Source organism: Gobius niger (genome assembly GCF_951799975.1).
Source record: "Gobius niger genome assembly, chromosome: 14".
Lineage (NCBI taxonomy): Eukaryota > Metazoa > Chordata > Actinopteri > Gobiiformes > Gobiidae > Gobius > Gobius niger.
This window is the reverse complement of record NC_136865.1, coordinates 27179531-27195344: the sequence shown is the minus strand read 5'-3', so window position 1 is coordinate 27195344 and position 15814 is coordinate 27179531. Positions and strand designations below refer to the sequence as shown.

At 42.1% G+C, this 15814-nt stretch overlaps 1 protein-coding gene across 5 annotated transcripts in view; it reads right to left on the bottom strand.

The window, feature by feature from the left end:
- LOC306973841 (CCR4-NOT transcription complex subunit 3-like) overlaps window positions 1–15814 on the bottom strand; it is a 44357-nt gene that overhangs the window by 11909 nt on the left and 16634 nt on the right. For all 5 annotated transcript variants that reach the window (XM_079570891.1, XM_079570895.1, XM_079570892.1 and 2 more), the window contains exons 5-12: window positions 15582–15671; window positions 10924–11052; window positions 9089–9184; window positions 6021–6149; window positions 5745–5835; window positions 5465–5598; window positions 3241–3297; window positions 1017–1980 (exon numbers count right to left, since the gene is read on the bottom strand). In XM_079570891.1, coding sequence (XP_079427017.1) covers window positions 1017–1980; window positions 3241–3297; window positions 5465–5598; window positions 5745–5835; window positions 6021–6149; window positions 9089–9184; window positions 10924–11052; window positions 15582–15671 — 1690 coding nt within the window. The remainder of the gene's footprint in view (window positions 1–1016; window positions 1981–3240; window positions 3298–5464; window positions 5599–5744; window positions 5836–6020; window positions 6150–9088; window positions 9185–10923; window positions 11053–15581; window positions 15672–15814) is intronic.

Below are 15814 nucleotides of genomic sequence, written 5' to 3'. Positions count from 1 at the left end.
CATAAAGCAACGAAGAAAGCTCTGAATTGGATTTGGATTTAACCGCTGGAAAGTTCAGGATTTAAAGCATTGTTGTCGTCTCTGTGGAGTTTGCCACAATATTAGCTTAAAGTCTATTTTTACAACCAGGGCTTCGTACGGAGATAAGACAGAAACGGAAAGAACAGAACCGCCGTTCATCTGTAGAGATGCTTCAAAAGTGACGAGCAGTCCTTGTTCACATAGTTGGAATAACTATGTGAGAAAAAAAATTCTGAACATTGAAGGCGACTGTTGGACAAAGTCCAGGGTCTGAAACTGTGGCCTCATGTTGCTGACATTTATTACATTTAAACTGAAATGAGAAATAAAACAACAATTGTGACCAGAGAGATCCACATACACATATAGGCTATGCCAAATACCGTATTTGTATTATTTTACAAGTGATCTGATGGTGAACAACATACAGTATCTAATCGATCGCTAATTTGACAGACGGAAATGTACCCTCTATATTTAACATCAACACCGTTTTTAAAATTTTCTCTGTGATTTCAAGACAAATTTAAATGATTTAAACAGCGGCGGTGTCTGTGTCAGGCTGATCCCAGGTCCTGTCGTTCCCCTGTCCGCTATGGTCCACTATGGTCCGCTATGGTCCACTATGGTCCACTATGGTCCTCTATAGTCCACTATGGTCCACTATGGTCCTCTATAGTCCACTATGGTCCACTATGGTCCTCTATAGTCCACTATGGTCCACTATGGTCAGCCCTGTTCTGCTATGATCCACTCCTGCCTACGGAGCCGCAGTCTGACTTTTCCATCGTTTTTAAGATATTGACAACATAAATATTTGCAATACCTGAACTCGCTCTCACATTTCAATGGTGGAGTGGTTTGTTTGGGCTGAGGTTTCTGAACCTGATTGGCCCTCGCATGCGCAGTCGAGATGGGCATTCGGCTTATTGCCGGATCAATAAAGTCCTATCTCTTATTAATGTGTGTCGCTGCAGTCCTTGACCGGTACTCACTCGTGTTGCCGTTCTGCTTCTGCTGGCTGGGCGACCTCACGGACAGCGCCCCGCTCCCTCCGCTGCTGGACCCTGAGTTGGCTCCGTTGCTGCCGATGACGCCCACTCCGCTGCCCGGCGCCAGGCTCGACGCTGGGCTTTGAGAGACCAGCGAAGACCCCAACGAAGACCCCAGCAGCCCCCCGGAGGAACCTGAGGACCCTAAGCCCAAAATACTCGCCCCGATACTGCTGCCCACCACCGAGCTGGACGTGGGACCCCCTACTGTGACCGAGCACAAGGACGTGCTCACCCCGACCCCGCCTAACGACCCGGGCAGCCCCGACGTCGTTCCCACCGCCGCTGCTTGGGCGTACGGCGTTGGGGTGGAGCTCGATAACAGGCTCGACAGCGCGCTGAGGGACGCCGGCATCCCCGATAACCCGAGCCCGCTGGACATGGGGCTGGTCGCCATGGAGCCCGGGGCTTTCCCGAGCGACAGCCCCAAGCTTAGCCCTAAACTATTGGATGTGGAGCCTATGGGAGGCTGCGACACGGGCGTGAGCTGCCCCTGCATGCTCACGTTGGGAGGGGACGGTCCCGCGGGGTGGCTGTTTACGCTCGGGACAGAGGGGAGCGCGGCAGATGGGGCGGAGCTTGGGATTTTGGCCTGGAGGATTTGCGGCGGCTGTGTGGAGGGGTGCGGGGGCTGCTGCATGGCGCTGCTGTAGCTGCCCGCTGACGTGTTGTTGGACAGGTGGATCGCGGCCGGGAGGAGGCTGAGGCTGCTGCTGCTCATGTTGCCGATGTTTCCCATGTTGCTGATGATGCTGCTGCTGATGCTGTTGGACCCGCCCCCCGCCATGCTCGCCATGGAGACGAAGGCGGATGAGGTGAGGGCCGAAACGGAGGAGGAAGAGGACGAGGAGGAAGAAGACGAGGAAGAGGAGGAGAGCAGCGACGGGTTTCCGTTTTTCACAGGAGACTGCAAAAGAAGAGAGGGAGTCGTGTTAGGCGTTAAACTATAGTTACTAGAGGTCGACCGATATGGGTTTTTCTAAGGCTGAGACCGATATGCATGGCCGATATTTTCGACCGATATATTTGGCTGATATTTTGCAAAATTGTAATACTTTAGGTGATTCAATCATAGTTTCTGTCTCAGCCTTGATTAGCTGCTGCTAGCATTAGCATAATGTTGCTAGCTGCAGCTTGCATGTCGATCAAACATACAATTGCAGATGTTAAAACTAACTCAGCGATTGAATTCTCCAGGTTCTGTGCCTCAAAATGACTTGCAGCATTTCCATATTGACTGAAGTTTAGTGAAACTTGTATCGTATTTAACAAAGTTGTAGCTAACCAATTTTCATTGTGATGTTTCTCAGCTCCCCTGAGGCCTACGAGGTTGTGGGAGGACTTCGCTCTTTCCAATGCAAAAAATTGGCGGTCTCTATCATCTATCTTTTGGTCCCAGAGATATCGGCTTTTATCTGCGCTACGTCGGCCGATAGCTGATTTTGTAAAATCCTGATATATTGGTCTACCTCTAATATACAAAATGAATGTTTACGCCAGAGAAGAAACTGGATCTGCTTTCTGTTCTACACTGCCTGACCAAAAAGTCACAGAAGTCCCCACAAAAAAGGTCGCACACTCGGTCCATTGTTCTATATTAACTTAACAAGGAAACCTCTTCATAAAAAATTTGATTTTAGTTCTTGTTCTACACTGTTTATTCAGGGTTTCCATGGGGCATTAAAAGTAATTAAATGGCATAAAATGGGATTCAAATCAAATCAAATCAACTTTATTCATCCCAAAGGGCAATTCTGTTTGCTGTTCTCTGGTCATAAAAAAGCTAAAGCTCGGTTTGGGGCTCTCTGGATTCAACAACAAGCTAGTTTTTGTCACATTTAAGTCGAGAGAGTTGTCATCGCACAACTGGATGAAAGCAGGACCATGATCAGAGTCTGCTCCGTGCAAAAGGGTCAATAGTGCAGTATCAATAATGTAACTGCTCTCATGGACAGACCTGTCCGTATACATGATATAGAGCAATGGCGATAGTACGCAGCCCTGAGGGGCCCCTGTATTTGAAGAGTGCTAGACGTGACCGTTCACAGGAACTCTCTGAATGTGGTCGGTTAAAAAGTTTAAGAGCAACATCAAATTTACACTGGCTCCACAAAAAGAAAGAGAATTTAACAGACGCTACGTGACGCCGGAGCAGCACAACACTTACTTGACATATTTCACTGTCCGTCGATCGCCCTCTCTTTTTGTCGTCCTCTGAGTTTTCCTAAAGAGCAGCAAAAACTTCATCAATCACACATTTATTTCATCATAAAAATGACATCACAAGTATAACTTAACGCAGCACACTAGTCTTAAAACTTCTTTCCAGGCCAAAGCCGTCTGCTCACTGTCATCTTAACACCTACTGTAGTCTTTCCCTTTACGTGTGGGTGCAATAAAGTACAGGTGACACGCAGGCAATAGGCCTCGACAATGCGGCAATTATCCCCCGTGCCGAGTTAAACACTGGTCTGACCTGACTTCACAAAGGGCTCAGGTTCACCAAATTACTAATATTACACTGTCATCATCTTTAGATACATGATGTAGAGGCAGCAGCTGCAACACGGGCTTTGTGCAACTTTTAAAAGAGAAACTACATACGGTTTTAAGCACCTTTATGATTTTTTTTATCCAACTGGACTTAATATTTGCTACTAAATGCCTCGCACATGATTTTTAGTTTCGTTTTTTTACTCTCAGGATGAATTCAATTATTCAGGTGATGCACATGTTATGCCAGACAGAGGCAGCCACATCTCCACAGCCACAGACACAAAGCTCTTTAAGGCTCGGATTGAATAAAAAAGCAAAATTTTAAATATTTTCAGGCAGCAGAATAACCTTAACCTCTTAACCAGGCATATTTTCTACAGTTTGACTTTTACCTAATCTAAAAGCTTGAAAAAAAACTTCAAAATAGCGGAAAAAAAACGAGAAGTGAATGAGGATGAAAACGCAGCCAATAAAGCATAAAAAGAGCGACAAAACATGCGACAAAAATGTGACAAAAAAGCAAAAAAGACAGAAAAAAATTAGATGAAAAATAAGAAAAAAATGGTTACAAAGAAGCAACAAAAACAGCGACGAAAAAGTGATGAAAAAGCAACAAAACAGGAGACAAAAAAGGTGATGAAAAGGCAACAAAACAAGCAACAAAAAAGTGATGAAAAAGCAACAAAACAAGCAACAAAAAAGTGATGAAAAAGCAATAAAACAGGAGACAAAAAAGGTGATGAAAAAGCAACAAAACAAGCAACAAAAAAGTGATGACAAAGCAATAAAACAAGCAACAAAAAAGCGATGAAAAAGCAACAAAACAAGCAACAAAAAAGTGATGAAAAAGCAACAAAACAAGCAACAAAAAAGCGATGAAAAAGCAACAAAACAAGCAACAAAAAAGTGATGAAAAAGCAACAAAACAAGCAACAAAAAAGTGATGAAAAAGCAACAAAACAAGCAACAAAAAAGCGATGAAAAAGCAACAAAACAAGCAACAAATCAAGCAACAAAAAAGCGTCAAAAACACAACAAAACAGGCAACAAAAAAGTAATGAAAAGGCAACAAAACAAGAACACAAAAAAAAAGCGGCAACAAGATCGATTGACAAGATCGCACCTAAAATACGACGAAAAAGTGACGACAACGCAAGGAAAGTCAGTTTTGTAGGTCTTAGCTTTCAAATGAGGCGATATACTGGCCTATAGGCTGCAAGCTCAAGTCCAGAGGCTTTTAGATTAGGGTAATGCTGAACTGGAGAAAATGTGCCCAGTTAAGAGGTTAAAAAATAAACAAAGATTTCGCGTTACATTTTGACCATATATTAATTGCATTCGCCCTGGTCGAGTATCTAAACGATGTTAACAGCTTCGGTGTTTGCGATTGAAAGTTCTGCTGCGTCTCTGTGTGACTTTCATTTGGTTTGAAAACAGGCTCTTTTGAAGCTCGAGTTTGCCGACTCCTGGTGGGAAGTGAAGTGGTTTTCAAACTTTTTCACTACCTCAGAAAATATTTGACTTTCCACGCCACACCAGGCCTGGATAGAGATCAAATCAGGACTGAAATAGATGTGAAGTAGAACAAATTATGTCTAAACTGGGAATAAGCCAAGTCTAAACCAGAGAAATGCCCAAACTGAATGTATAATAAAAGCATTAAAATACATTGTGCATGTCGATGGGAGAGTATCGTGTACTTACTGCAGAACATGTAGATAGGAGAGAGCAGAGTACTTACTGTAGTGCGTGTAAAGAGGAGAGGGTATCGTGTATTTACTGTAGTGGATGTTAATAGGAGAGAGTATCGTGTACTTACAGTAGAACATGTAAACAGGAGAGAGTTGAGTACTTACTGTAGTGCATGTAAACAGGAGAGAGTATCGTGTACTTACTGTAGTGCATGTTGCGGGGGACGGCGGGATGGGGGATGAGGAGGTGGTGGAGGTGGGTGTGCTGCTCGAGTGCTGGAAGAGCTCATCTTCTAAGTGCGATTGTCCTGTAGGAGACGTGGCCATCAACGAAGGAGCTGTCAGAACAACAGAACAAAAGATTTTACTTTGTGGACAGGTCAGGTGATGTAACCCAAATATTGGATATGATAAAATGATAAAATTGAGTCGTATCTACTATGTGGTAAACAGCCGTTACGTCCATGTGAACCTCTGTACTTACGAATGTCTTCCAGGTCCAGATCGTCATAAAGAAACTCGTTCTCCTCGAAGTCTGGATCTTGCGAGGAGTCGATGTAGTATTCCACATCATCCTTCAAGAAGAGGTTAAACAGGAGGAGTGAGTAAGCAGTGAGCAGACGGTCTCCCTGTTATGTTTTTGTATGTGTTCTAAACCCTTCCCCTTAAGAGCATGCTCACTTATGTCTGTACACCCTGCCTTCTATATCTATTATAAGTGATTTTTGTTTGTTGAGGGAGCCACAGTAATTGGACCTACCTTGATCTTCCTAATGGAATCAACCTGCACTGAGTCGTTGTCCAGCATCCTCAGAATGGTCTCCAGCATCCGGATGTGGAACCGGTGCCTCTCTATGAACTTCTTCAGCTCCTCAATCCGGTCCTGTTTCTGCAAAAGCAGAATAATGTGATTGCTGTTGGAGCACTCTTGCTATTAGTCGTCCAGTTGTAGAGGTTGTAGGAACGTTGCTGCATGCGCCAGATCCTCTCATAGTGATTTCACCTTCATTTCAGTGAGATGTTCAGGTAAATTAAAGAGATGCTGAGTGTTGTGCGGTGATGTACCACCATCTGGACACACTGATTTGTAAGTGGCTAATAATATTTCTTATAATATTAACAAGTAAGAATAATAATGGCTTATACTTGCAGTTTACAAGCCTGTGTCACAAGTTTGTCCTAACCACAGCTGCCCTGGGGTAGATTGACAGGGCGAGGCTGCCAATCTGCACCGTAAGCCCCTCCCACCACCAACCATTCTCTCACAAACTACATTCATGTGGAAGTGGGTGAAGTGTCTTGCCTAAGGACATAAAGACAGTCACCACCACCAGCGAGAGTCAAATTTTGAAACAACCAAGTTTTCGGAAATTGTACAAAACTGAATGAAATGCTTGGGCATGGAGTTTAGCGCAAAAGTCAAGTCTAAGTAAGCATTAGTCCATGAATCATATGGTCACCAGTTCAAGTCCAGCCAGAAGATACGCTACCATTCTGTCCTTGGGCAAGACACCTCACCCCCACTTCCAATCACTTGTGACAGAAGGTCATTTGACATGAAGACTGGGCAAATGTCGTGACCCCTGATGAAAAACTTTGCAGTCCAATGACTTGATCAAATCTGAATAGAATTTCACAAGCAGCAATAGTCAACTTCAGTATGACATAATACTATTAATAATTTCAATAAGTGGTTGGTTATTCAGACAGAAATATCTGTTCTGGCACACACAGCAACACAATAATAAAGAACATTTCACGCCCTGTCAAAGCACGGCGTTCACTTAACAACGCCATCACTTATGCATTAGTGTATTATATAATGGTAATGTATCGAACACTTTGGGGGCTTTGCGACACATAACACACTGGACATCAATAATTAAGAGCAAATTATTCATCGTAGTTTCCCAGAGCTCAAAAACATCTTGATTAAAGTTTAAACAGTTCAGGTACAGCAGCGTAAGAGCTGCTAATGGATTAACGCACTTGGGATGTCAATATTTAATTCTCCACATAAGTCCCTTCACTCTCTGTAAAAGCATAAACTCATGTTTTTGTTTATGTTTCAGAGCAAAGGCGACACCGGGGTTTGTTGTTGACGCTAGAGATGCACCAGTCCAGATTTTGCCCTTCCAATACAGATACTGGGGGTTTGAGATACCAATAAGACACTTTCTTAAAAGTGGCTGTTGTGAGTGAAAAAAGTGAATGGTTCGACTATCTTACATCATCCATCCATCCATCCATCCATCCATCCATTTTCTTCCACTTGTCCGTTGCCGGGTCGTGGGGACAGCCGTTGGAGCTGCCCAAATCACATTGCACCAGCCCCTTATGGCTCCTCCTGCAGGTGGTGGGTCAACGGGAGGACGGCCTCATGGTTCTAACCGGGCCTGTTGGTCTCTCATAAGGGGCTTCTGAACCACTCTTTGTCTGACCCGTCACCTAGGACCAGTTTGCCATGGGAGACCCTACCAGAGGCACGAAGCCCCGGACAACAGAGCCCCCAGGATCATTCGGGCGCTCAAACCCCTCCACCACGTTAAGGTGGCGGTTCCAGGAGGGGTATCTTACATCAGTTATTCTTTATTAACATTCCATAAACTAAAATGCAAACACTTGACCGCTCTAGCAGTAGTTACTTTATTTTACTAGGTGATCCAATCATCATTTCTGCCCCGGCTTTGATTAGTTGACGTTAGCATTAGCACTGCTAGCCGCAGCACAGTGCACGATGATCAAAAATACATTTGCGGAAGTTAAAACTAAAACAGCGAATGAATTGTCCAAGTTCTAAGCTCATATTCTCAGAGATTTCGTTTTTATCGGCTCAGTATCAGATATTTGCAGCCGATACCAGTATCCAGTATCAACTACAATATCCGATACCATCGGATCATATCGGATCAGCGCATCCCTCGTTAACGTGAGGATTTTCTTCGAGACAAATAAAATAAATCTTGAAATCAAGACATTGCAGGTAAATGAAGGTGTGGCACATTTAAAGACATCCCTTTGAAACTTTTACTGTAGTTTATTGGTATAAATGTAAGACTGGTATATTTTTTAAGATTTTTTTTTATTTAAATCTTTTTACGTGGAAATAAATATGACCAAAACATTCATTCATGGAAAGGGGAAATTAAGATTTATAGGTTTATTTTGGAGAGAAGTTGGTTACAAAATCTGTTGCTGAGAGGATTTTGGAAAAATTGTATAAAGTCTTGATTGCTTGATTGTCAAATTATCTATTAAATAATAACAACAATTGACCTTGTATTGTTAGGTTAAAAGCTCAAAAATCAAGCAATGGATTAAGTATCAACACATCCATCCCTAGTATTCCACAGATTTAAAATAGGTTAAATCACACCGTAATAAAAAGTTTTGCCTGCAGTGTCTCGCACAGTCTGGAATTATCATTACGAGATCAGTGAACGCGTGTCGTGGACATGTGTCCCGAAATGTACATTTGAGGGTCATGTAACGCGTTTCACTGGAGTCAATATTAATTCTATAATGGCCCAGTTCGTGGGGATGCACCACAATGAGCAATGTTCTGCTAATGCGGGGAACAAATGCACGCAGAGGCACTGAGCACGTCTTATAATTTAACAATGCATCTACATAGGGCACTTTCGATCCCAGTTTTAATGATTTATCAATAATAGAACATTTGAAAGAGTTTGCACAGTAAGATCTCACTCGCAGTTGCAGCATATATAATAATATTGTCAGACAAACATTCATTCTGGTCTCAGGTAGAACATCATGGGTCTTCAGAAAGGGGGCAGGCTGGACAGATGCATTGTGGGTGGTACTCACCTCTTTGTCCCCTTTCTTTTTCCTGGTTTGGACCGACAAAGACTCCACTTCGCTCTCGAACTGGTCCACCTGCATGTTCAACGTGTCTATCGTGTTCTGCAGAGACAAGGACCTTTGTTACTCACGGTCACATTAACGGAACATCGGGCTCATCAGGGAAATCAAAACAATGAAACAGGAATGTAAAAGAGTTCCAAAGAGGTGCAGATCCTCGGCATTAAAATACAATGGATCAGTTCATGAATGGAAATGAAGGTGCCTTGTTTAGAGTAATCACGGCTTGTGGAAAGAAACTCTTAGGATGGCAAACAGCAGAGCATTTGAGAGAGCGGTATGTTTTCTCTGAAGGAAGCTTTTCGAACATGGCCCCGGCAGAGCGGCCTGAGGCGTCATTAACAATGAACGATTTCAATCAAAAAAGGTGCAAACAAATTAAACTCAAGTTACAATGCGTCCTTTTGCGCCGTTCTCGATCCAGGCTGCCACTGAAATTACTCTGGTAATCGACTATTTGTGGAGTCTTTTTTTTTTAATGATTTGACGCCACTTGAGGTCATCTTGATAGAGTACGCTTGGAAAGTAATGTTTGTGGTTTAAAATAATGCGCTACAATTCACCCCCGGTTACTGAAGAGACACAAGTTTCATTGTATGTGAATGATTGTAATTTTCCAGGAAAAATATGAAGTATTTCTTGGTTGTAATACATGAACCGGGCTGCAAAATGCATCATCCTTCTGCGTCATCAGCTACCATGCTATTTCCTTAGACCTATTACCATGTTATTACTGGGTTGCAGGTGACATCACAGCTTTCTAAAGGCCTATACTATTATATGGAGGAAAAATCATTTTGTTTTTGAGGAAATTTTTGGTCTTGTACAGAGAGATCATGGACCCAGTGACTGACATTAATGATCATTTTTTTAATTCATATATTTTCTTTTTAGCTATGACATGTATAAGTGTAAGCTGTTAATAGGAAAAACTGGCTCCTGCCCCCGTTGGGTCCGATGACTTCATCATATTCTAAAACCTGCAACCCAGCAATAACTGTGCTGTAAAGTAGGGGTGGGCCGATTCGATATGATAGCCGATAAATGGCTCACGTTAACAACAACTTTGCGAGACACCGATATTGTGATAATCAATATACTGCAATATACATCGCAATTTTTTAAGAAATATTTTAATAAACATACTATTATTCATCATTCATAGTTGTTTTCATGTGCTTTGTACGTCTTCTTCTTAGATAAATAAGTGAATAACGATCCTTGACTTGAAAATGGGCCTATTGATCTGTCCGTGTCATCACTTCATTTACTTTTAAATAAACAAGAAACCACAGTCCTGTTTCAAAAGGAATATATATCAACTGCAAACTAATGTTATAATTATATAAACTATCATCAAAAATCATATATTTGAGTGACAGAGTTTGGTCCAAAGTGCTGCCCTCTACTGTTCTGACTGAATTCTTCTTCTATTGAGTGCAAACTGAGGAGCACTGCTACCTCATTTATATGCACGACATCATCAAAAGTATTTATATTGGACTAAAAAGTGTCGGTATCGCTTCGCCCTGCATAATATTGCGATATATCACAATATCAATATATTGTCACACTCCTACTGTAAAGTGCAACTGAATTTTCAACTCATGACCTCCTGTCTCCAAACTTCATAATAAAAGGTTTTACTCTCTGAAGTATAAACAGTGATGGAGAATAGGAAAGAGACAAATATAAATAAATGGTCTCAGTCGAGGTAATTTTTAATGATTGTCCAAACTTAAAGTGTAATAAATCAGAGACAGTCTCGAGTTCTCACTCACCGTAAGCCACATGCCGACCTCCTCCTTCTCCCTCTGAGCCGGGTCCACTTTCTGGGCCAGACCGAGGCCTTCTTTAGAGTACGCTTTGGTCTTGGTTTCTCTCTCCACGACCTTGAACCGCTCCATTTGCTGCGGACATCAAACACGCACCGAGACAAGTATTATTAGACGCTGGATCATCTGAATAGAAAACCAGTCTGGGTCACGATAAATACTGGCTCCCGAGTATAAAGTCTGACATAAAAAAAAAAAAAACAATGTAGCAAAACAAGTAATTAAAGGCTTGAGATCCGACTTTATTGTCCCTGTAGGAAAGTAAGTTCTCGCCATCTTGACCCATCCCTATAGTCTCCGAGTTTGCTCCTTATATCGCACCAGGTCTGATATCTCCAGAGAAATGGTCAGACTGTCTGTGTTTAGATTTGAAAATGCTGTACATGAAGGTTTAACATTTAAAGCAAATAAACCTCTCAACCAACCGCATTTATAAATCTAGCATGGCAACAGCGCCCGGTCCGTAGTAAGTGACTGTACCTCGGGACGGACAGAGGGAGTTCACAGATGGCATAAACAATTCGCCACGACACCTTTCAGTGCCAGCTCTGAACAGGGGCCATATTGTGTGTCACTTACAGTTTTTCGCACTTGGAAAAGGATCTATTCAGAGCCAAAGCCGGGCCTCGGAGCTGCTCAGACCAACGCGTCAAACAGGAGCGGGCTGATTCACCCGGATTACATCATTATCTGAACGGTCATACGGCTATTGTTTACATAATATAATAATGCCCTCAGCCTCGGGGTCCCATTATGTAAAAAAAAAAAAAGAAAAAAAAAAGTGCTGTGAAATGGGATTTTTGCATTACGTAGTTCAGTATTTCAAGGTTTTAGCCATGTTTAAATGTGTAAACCTCGGGGGAAGTTTATAAAGCAGAAGAATAGATTAAATTGGGCTGCACAGAAAAAAACAAAACAAGGATTTGCTGAGTTATCGCTTCATTTCATTTCATTTCATGATGAAAACAAGACAAAGAGGAGCTCCACACATCTAAGATTTAAAGTGGACATGTCATGCAAAACGTTAAAACATTACGTTGGGTGCTTCAGCTTTGATATTTTACGTTTTATAGTTTGAAAACATCTCTGTAAGAATTAAATAGTAACAATGAAATGCAGGAGAAAGGGCTGGTGAAATTCTTGACTGGGGCTCCTCCTGCTGGCAGCTATAGGAACAGTTAAAAAAAACAAAACAAAAACTTCCAGGTTGGGCGTGGTTAGCAACTCCAGCAGTGAGTGATAAACACACCTCGAGCACATAATAGATCAGAATCGATAATGTCGGATTATTGGCTTTAAAAATGGGGAGGAAATTTTTTTGTGTTTCAACATTGACGCGATTGTAAACAGGAAGTACAGAACGAGGCGCTGACGCCGTAGAAGAAGAAACAGCTAAATTTAACAGCTTTGTCCGAGGATTAATCAAAACCCCAAATACTATTCCAGGTCTGTCTTTGACGAGGGAACAATGCTGGGCTGAAATTAGCAGCTGGATTTAGCGTTTTTAATGTATAATTAAAGATGTCTGTCAAATTCAGCGATTCACATACGCGTCTTGCTGCCAAACCACGTCACCAAAGAGTTCCTGGTCTGACTAGAAAGCAGGAAAGGAGCTGAAAAAGTTCCATGAAAAGTGGCCCAGTCCCAGTTCTTTCCTGTCAGAAAACGATCAACAGGGGCTGATCCTTAAAGCGACAATACCCGATTTTGAAGCCTTTTACTCAAAATGTGATGAAATGGCTAATTCTTTACCGTCACAACAAAAAGTCACAATACGACACAAACTTCACGCATCAGGCTGATTTTTTCCACAAATTACTACTTTTACAACTGGGAATGCACCAACCCGCTTTTTGGAGCTCCCGATCTGATGTTTTGACGCTACATGTGGCCGATACTGATCAGATGCCGATCCGATATAGACTTTTTGTATTATTATATTTTTGTATAATATATATCATTATATATTATAGCCTATGGATACAACAGTTTCACCAGTTGGCATTTTTTATATGTGGTAATAAGTGGGCACTTACTTATGTGCAAACACAATAATAAGAATAAATCAAATCAAATCAAATCAGTAGCCTAGCTTAGCAATAGCATGAAGGCCGTGAATTTGTGCTCCTTGATCTGCAGTGGCTCCAGTCTGGATGGAGCCACTGCAGATCCATGACTGCAGATTCACGGCCGTCTTCTGTATCGGACTCGTCCAACCATCAAATCCCATCCGATCCGATACTCTGAAAATGCCCAGATCAGCTACCGATACCGACACTGAATATCGGATCGGTACATCCCTATTTACAACATACTTTTATGGGGCAAAAAGTATTCTACCCTATAAAACGAAAAAAATAAAAAAAATAAATCAGGTATAGATCCTTTAAAGAGCAGAGAGGACTACAAATGTAAGACCTCTGTGATTTTGCGATGTATTGTGGCTTATTTCGATAACATAGATATGGAGTCACCTAATATTGCAATAATAATCTGCAGCACGACCATCCAAGTAAAGTTATTAGTCAGAAAAATGTTCAAAATCCTTGAGTGCTAGTTCAAAAAAACTGCCACTCTTGGATTCTTTCTATGAATCCACAAGCTGCCGCTAACCATCCCAGTCCACTTCCTTCAAAACCTCCGATAATTTCAGGGTAGATCGTCCCAAAACCGCAGGAAACGTGCCGCTCTGGAGTGGCTGACTGAAGGCATCAGAGGGGGCTCATTGTGGGGCAGGTGGCTGGCATTCAGAGCCTCTCAATGGGGCTCATCAAACCCTGAGCGGCTGCACGCGCACGGCTGGGGACAGGTGCCGCAAATCCACCCAGATCCACGCCTGGGCCCGGCCTAAGCTCAGAGGGGCTCAGGCGGAGGGCAAGGGCAGAGGAATACTTCAGGACGGACGCCATGTTCTGCATTGGCTTGAGCTGGAGCAGTGTAAACTCATGAACATGTGACAGATTCAGGAGGAAATTTAATAATGCGCTATTTTTCTTTCATGAAACACGTCTGTGAAGGTCAAGGCTGCATCAACGGGTTCAAGTTTCAAAAGAGAAGCGACATTTTCTCATTAATCTTCACCATGTCGTCACAGAAATGGTTTTGACTTCACAGACTGTTCAGCCATTTCAGGGACGACCTCAAAGAATAAAGGGGGGCATCTTTGAAGAATTTAAAACATATTTTGAGTTATTTCACCCTTTTTTGGTTTCCTACATAATCCCACGTGTTCATTCATAGTTTAATGCCTTCAATGAGAATCTGAGTACCTGATGTTGAAAATAAAGAAAAACTGATAAATTAACCTCTTAACCCCCACCTCAACTGATCACGTTTTGTCCAGTTTGGCTTTACCCATATCTAAAAGCTTCTTGAAAAAGGTATCAAAATAGCCACAAACAAAGCCACAAAACAGGAAAAAAAATCAACGAAAGGACAACAAAAAAAGTGACAAAAATGAGACGAAAAAGTGGCAAAAAACAAACAAACTTCAAAGTGACTACAACATGCAACAACGCCGGGAAAAAGATCAGTTTTTCGGCTGTAAGATCCAGTCCAGAAGCATTTAGATTTGGGTAAAGCCAAAAATAATGTAAAAACATTAAACAAGGATCACTGGACGATTCTACACTATTTCCTTGGGGAAATGACAGGCTTTAGGTGGCACTAATATTTAACAACTTACATAAAGTGATCTGATGATATGTTAGATCAGTTATTTCATATAATAAAACACAAACACTGTAGTGCAGTGGTTTTAGTTTATTTCTTTATGTGATCCAATCATCGTTTCTGCCGCAGTCTTGCTTAGTTGAGTTTAACATTAGCATCTGCCGTTAGCTTTAGCACACTGATGCTAACCGCAGCATTTTGTGTGGTGATCAAAAACACAATTGCAGAGGTTAAAACTAACTCAGCGATCTAATTTTCCAGGTTCTGAGCATCGAAATGAGCTGCAGCATCACTGAGGTTTAGTCGGTGAAACTTGTGTTTAACAGGCTTTTTTCAGACCGGTTTTCATGGTGATGTTTCCGAGTCCCCTTGAGGCTTTCACTTTCGGTTCCGGAGATACCTGCGTTTATCAGCAATAGACCAGCCAATAACCGATATCGAAAAATTCCTAAATATCAGCTCGATATATCGGTCAGCCTCTAAAGGTTAATAATAAAACACATTATCATTTTTGGTGTTTGTCAGGCTTTTCCGAAAGAGGAAAACCCAGACAGTTTTCCTGCCAAATGTGTTGCTTACATCACAGTTTCTTACACATCTGCTAATCAGTTATAACTAAAAAAGAACTTACCATCATTGCATCAGAGTCTATCACCTTTAGGACTATTTCTGAGACAAAGATGTCCCAACAACTTTCTGAAACCTTTACACAAATCAAAACTACATTCTTTCTTACAAATCATCTGTGATATCCGCTTTCAATTGGATTTCTAAAATGCATTAGGTTTTCGAAATCGGAGCTTCCCCCTTTCTGTGGAATAAAGCGTCTCCTGTTCTCCTATAGCGGGGGAGTTATTATAGTTATTGTGTTAAATATTCATTCCTGCCTCCTACCCCTCTGTCTCGCTCTCCTCCGTGCAGTTCCTACTCACCGTCTCTATAAGTTTGCGGTTCTCGACGAGCTGCCTTTTGTCTTTGATCTCGTTGGATGCCACCCACGTCTTGATCTGGTCCCGGAGACGCTGCGGGTCCCAGAGAAGGAGGCAGGCGACGGGGGGAAGGAAAAGCACAGACACCAGATACATGAGAAGATTGAACGAGCACGGGCTTGTTTCTGTACAGTTTTTATACATAATGATGGTGAGGATGATGAGGGTGAACTTTT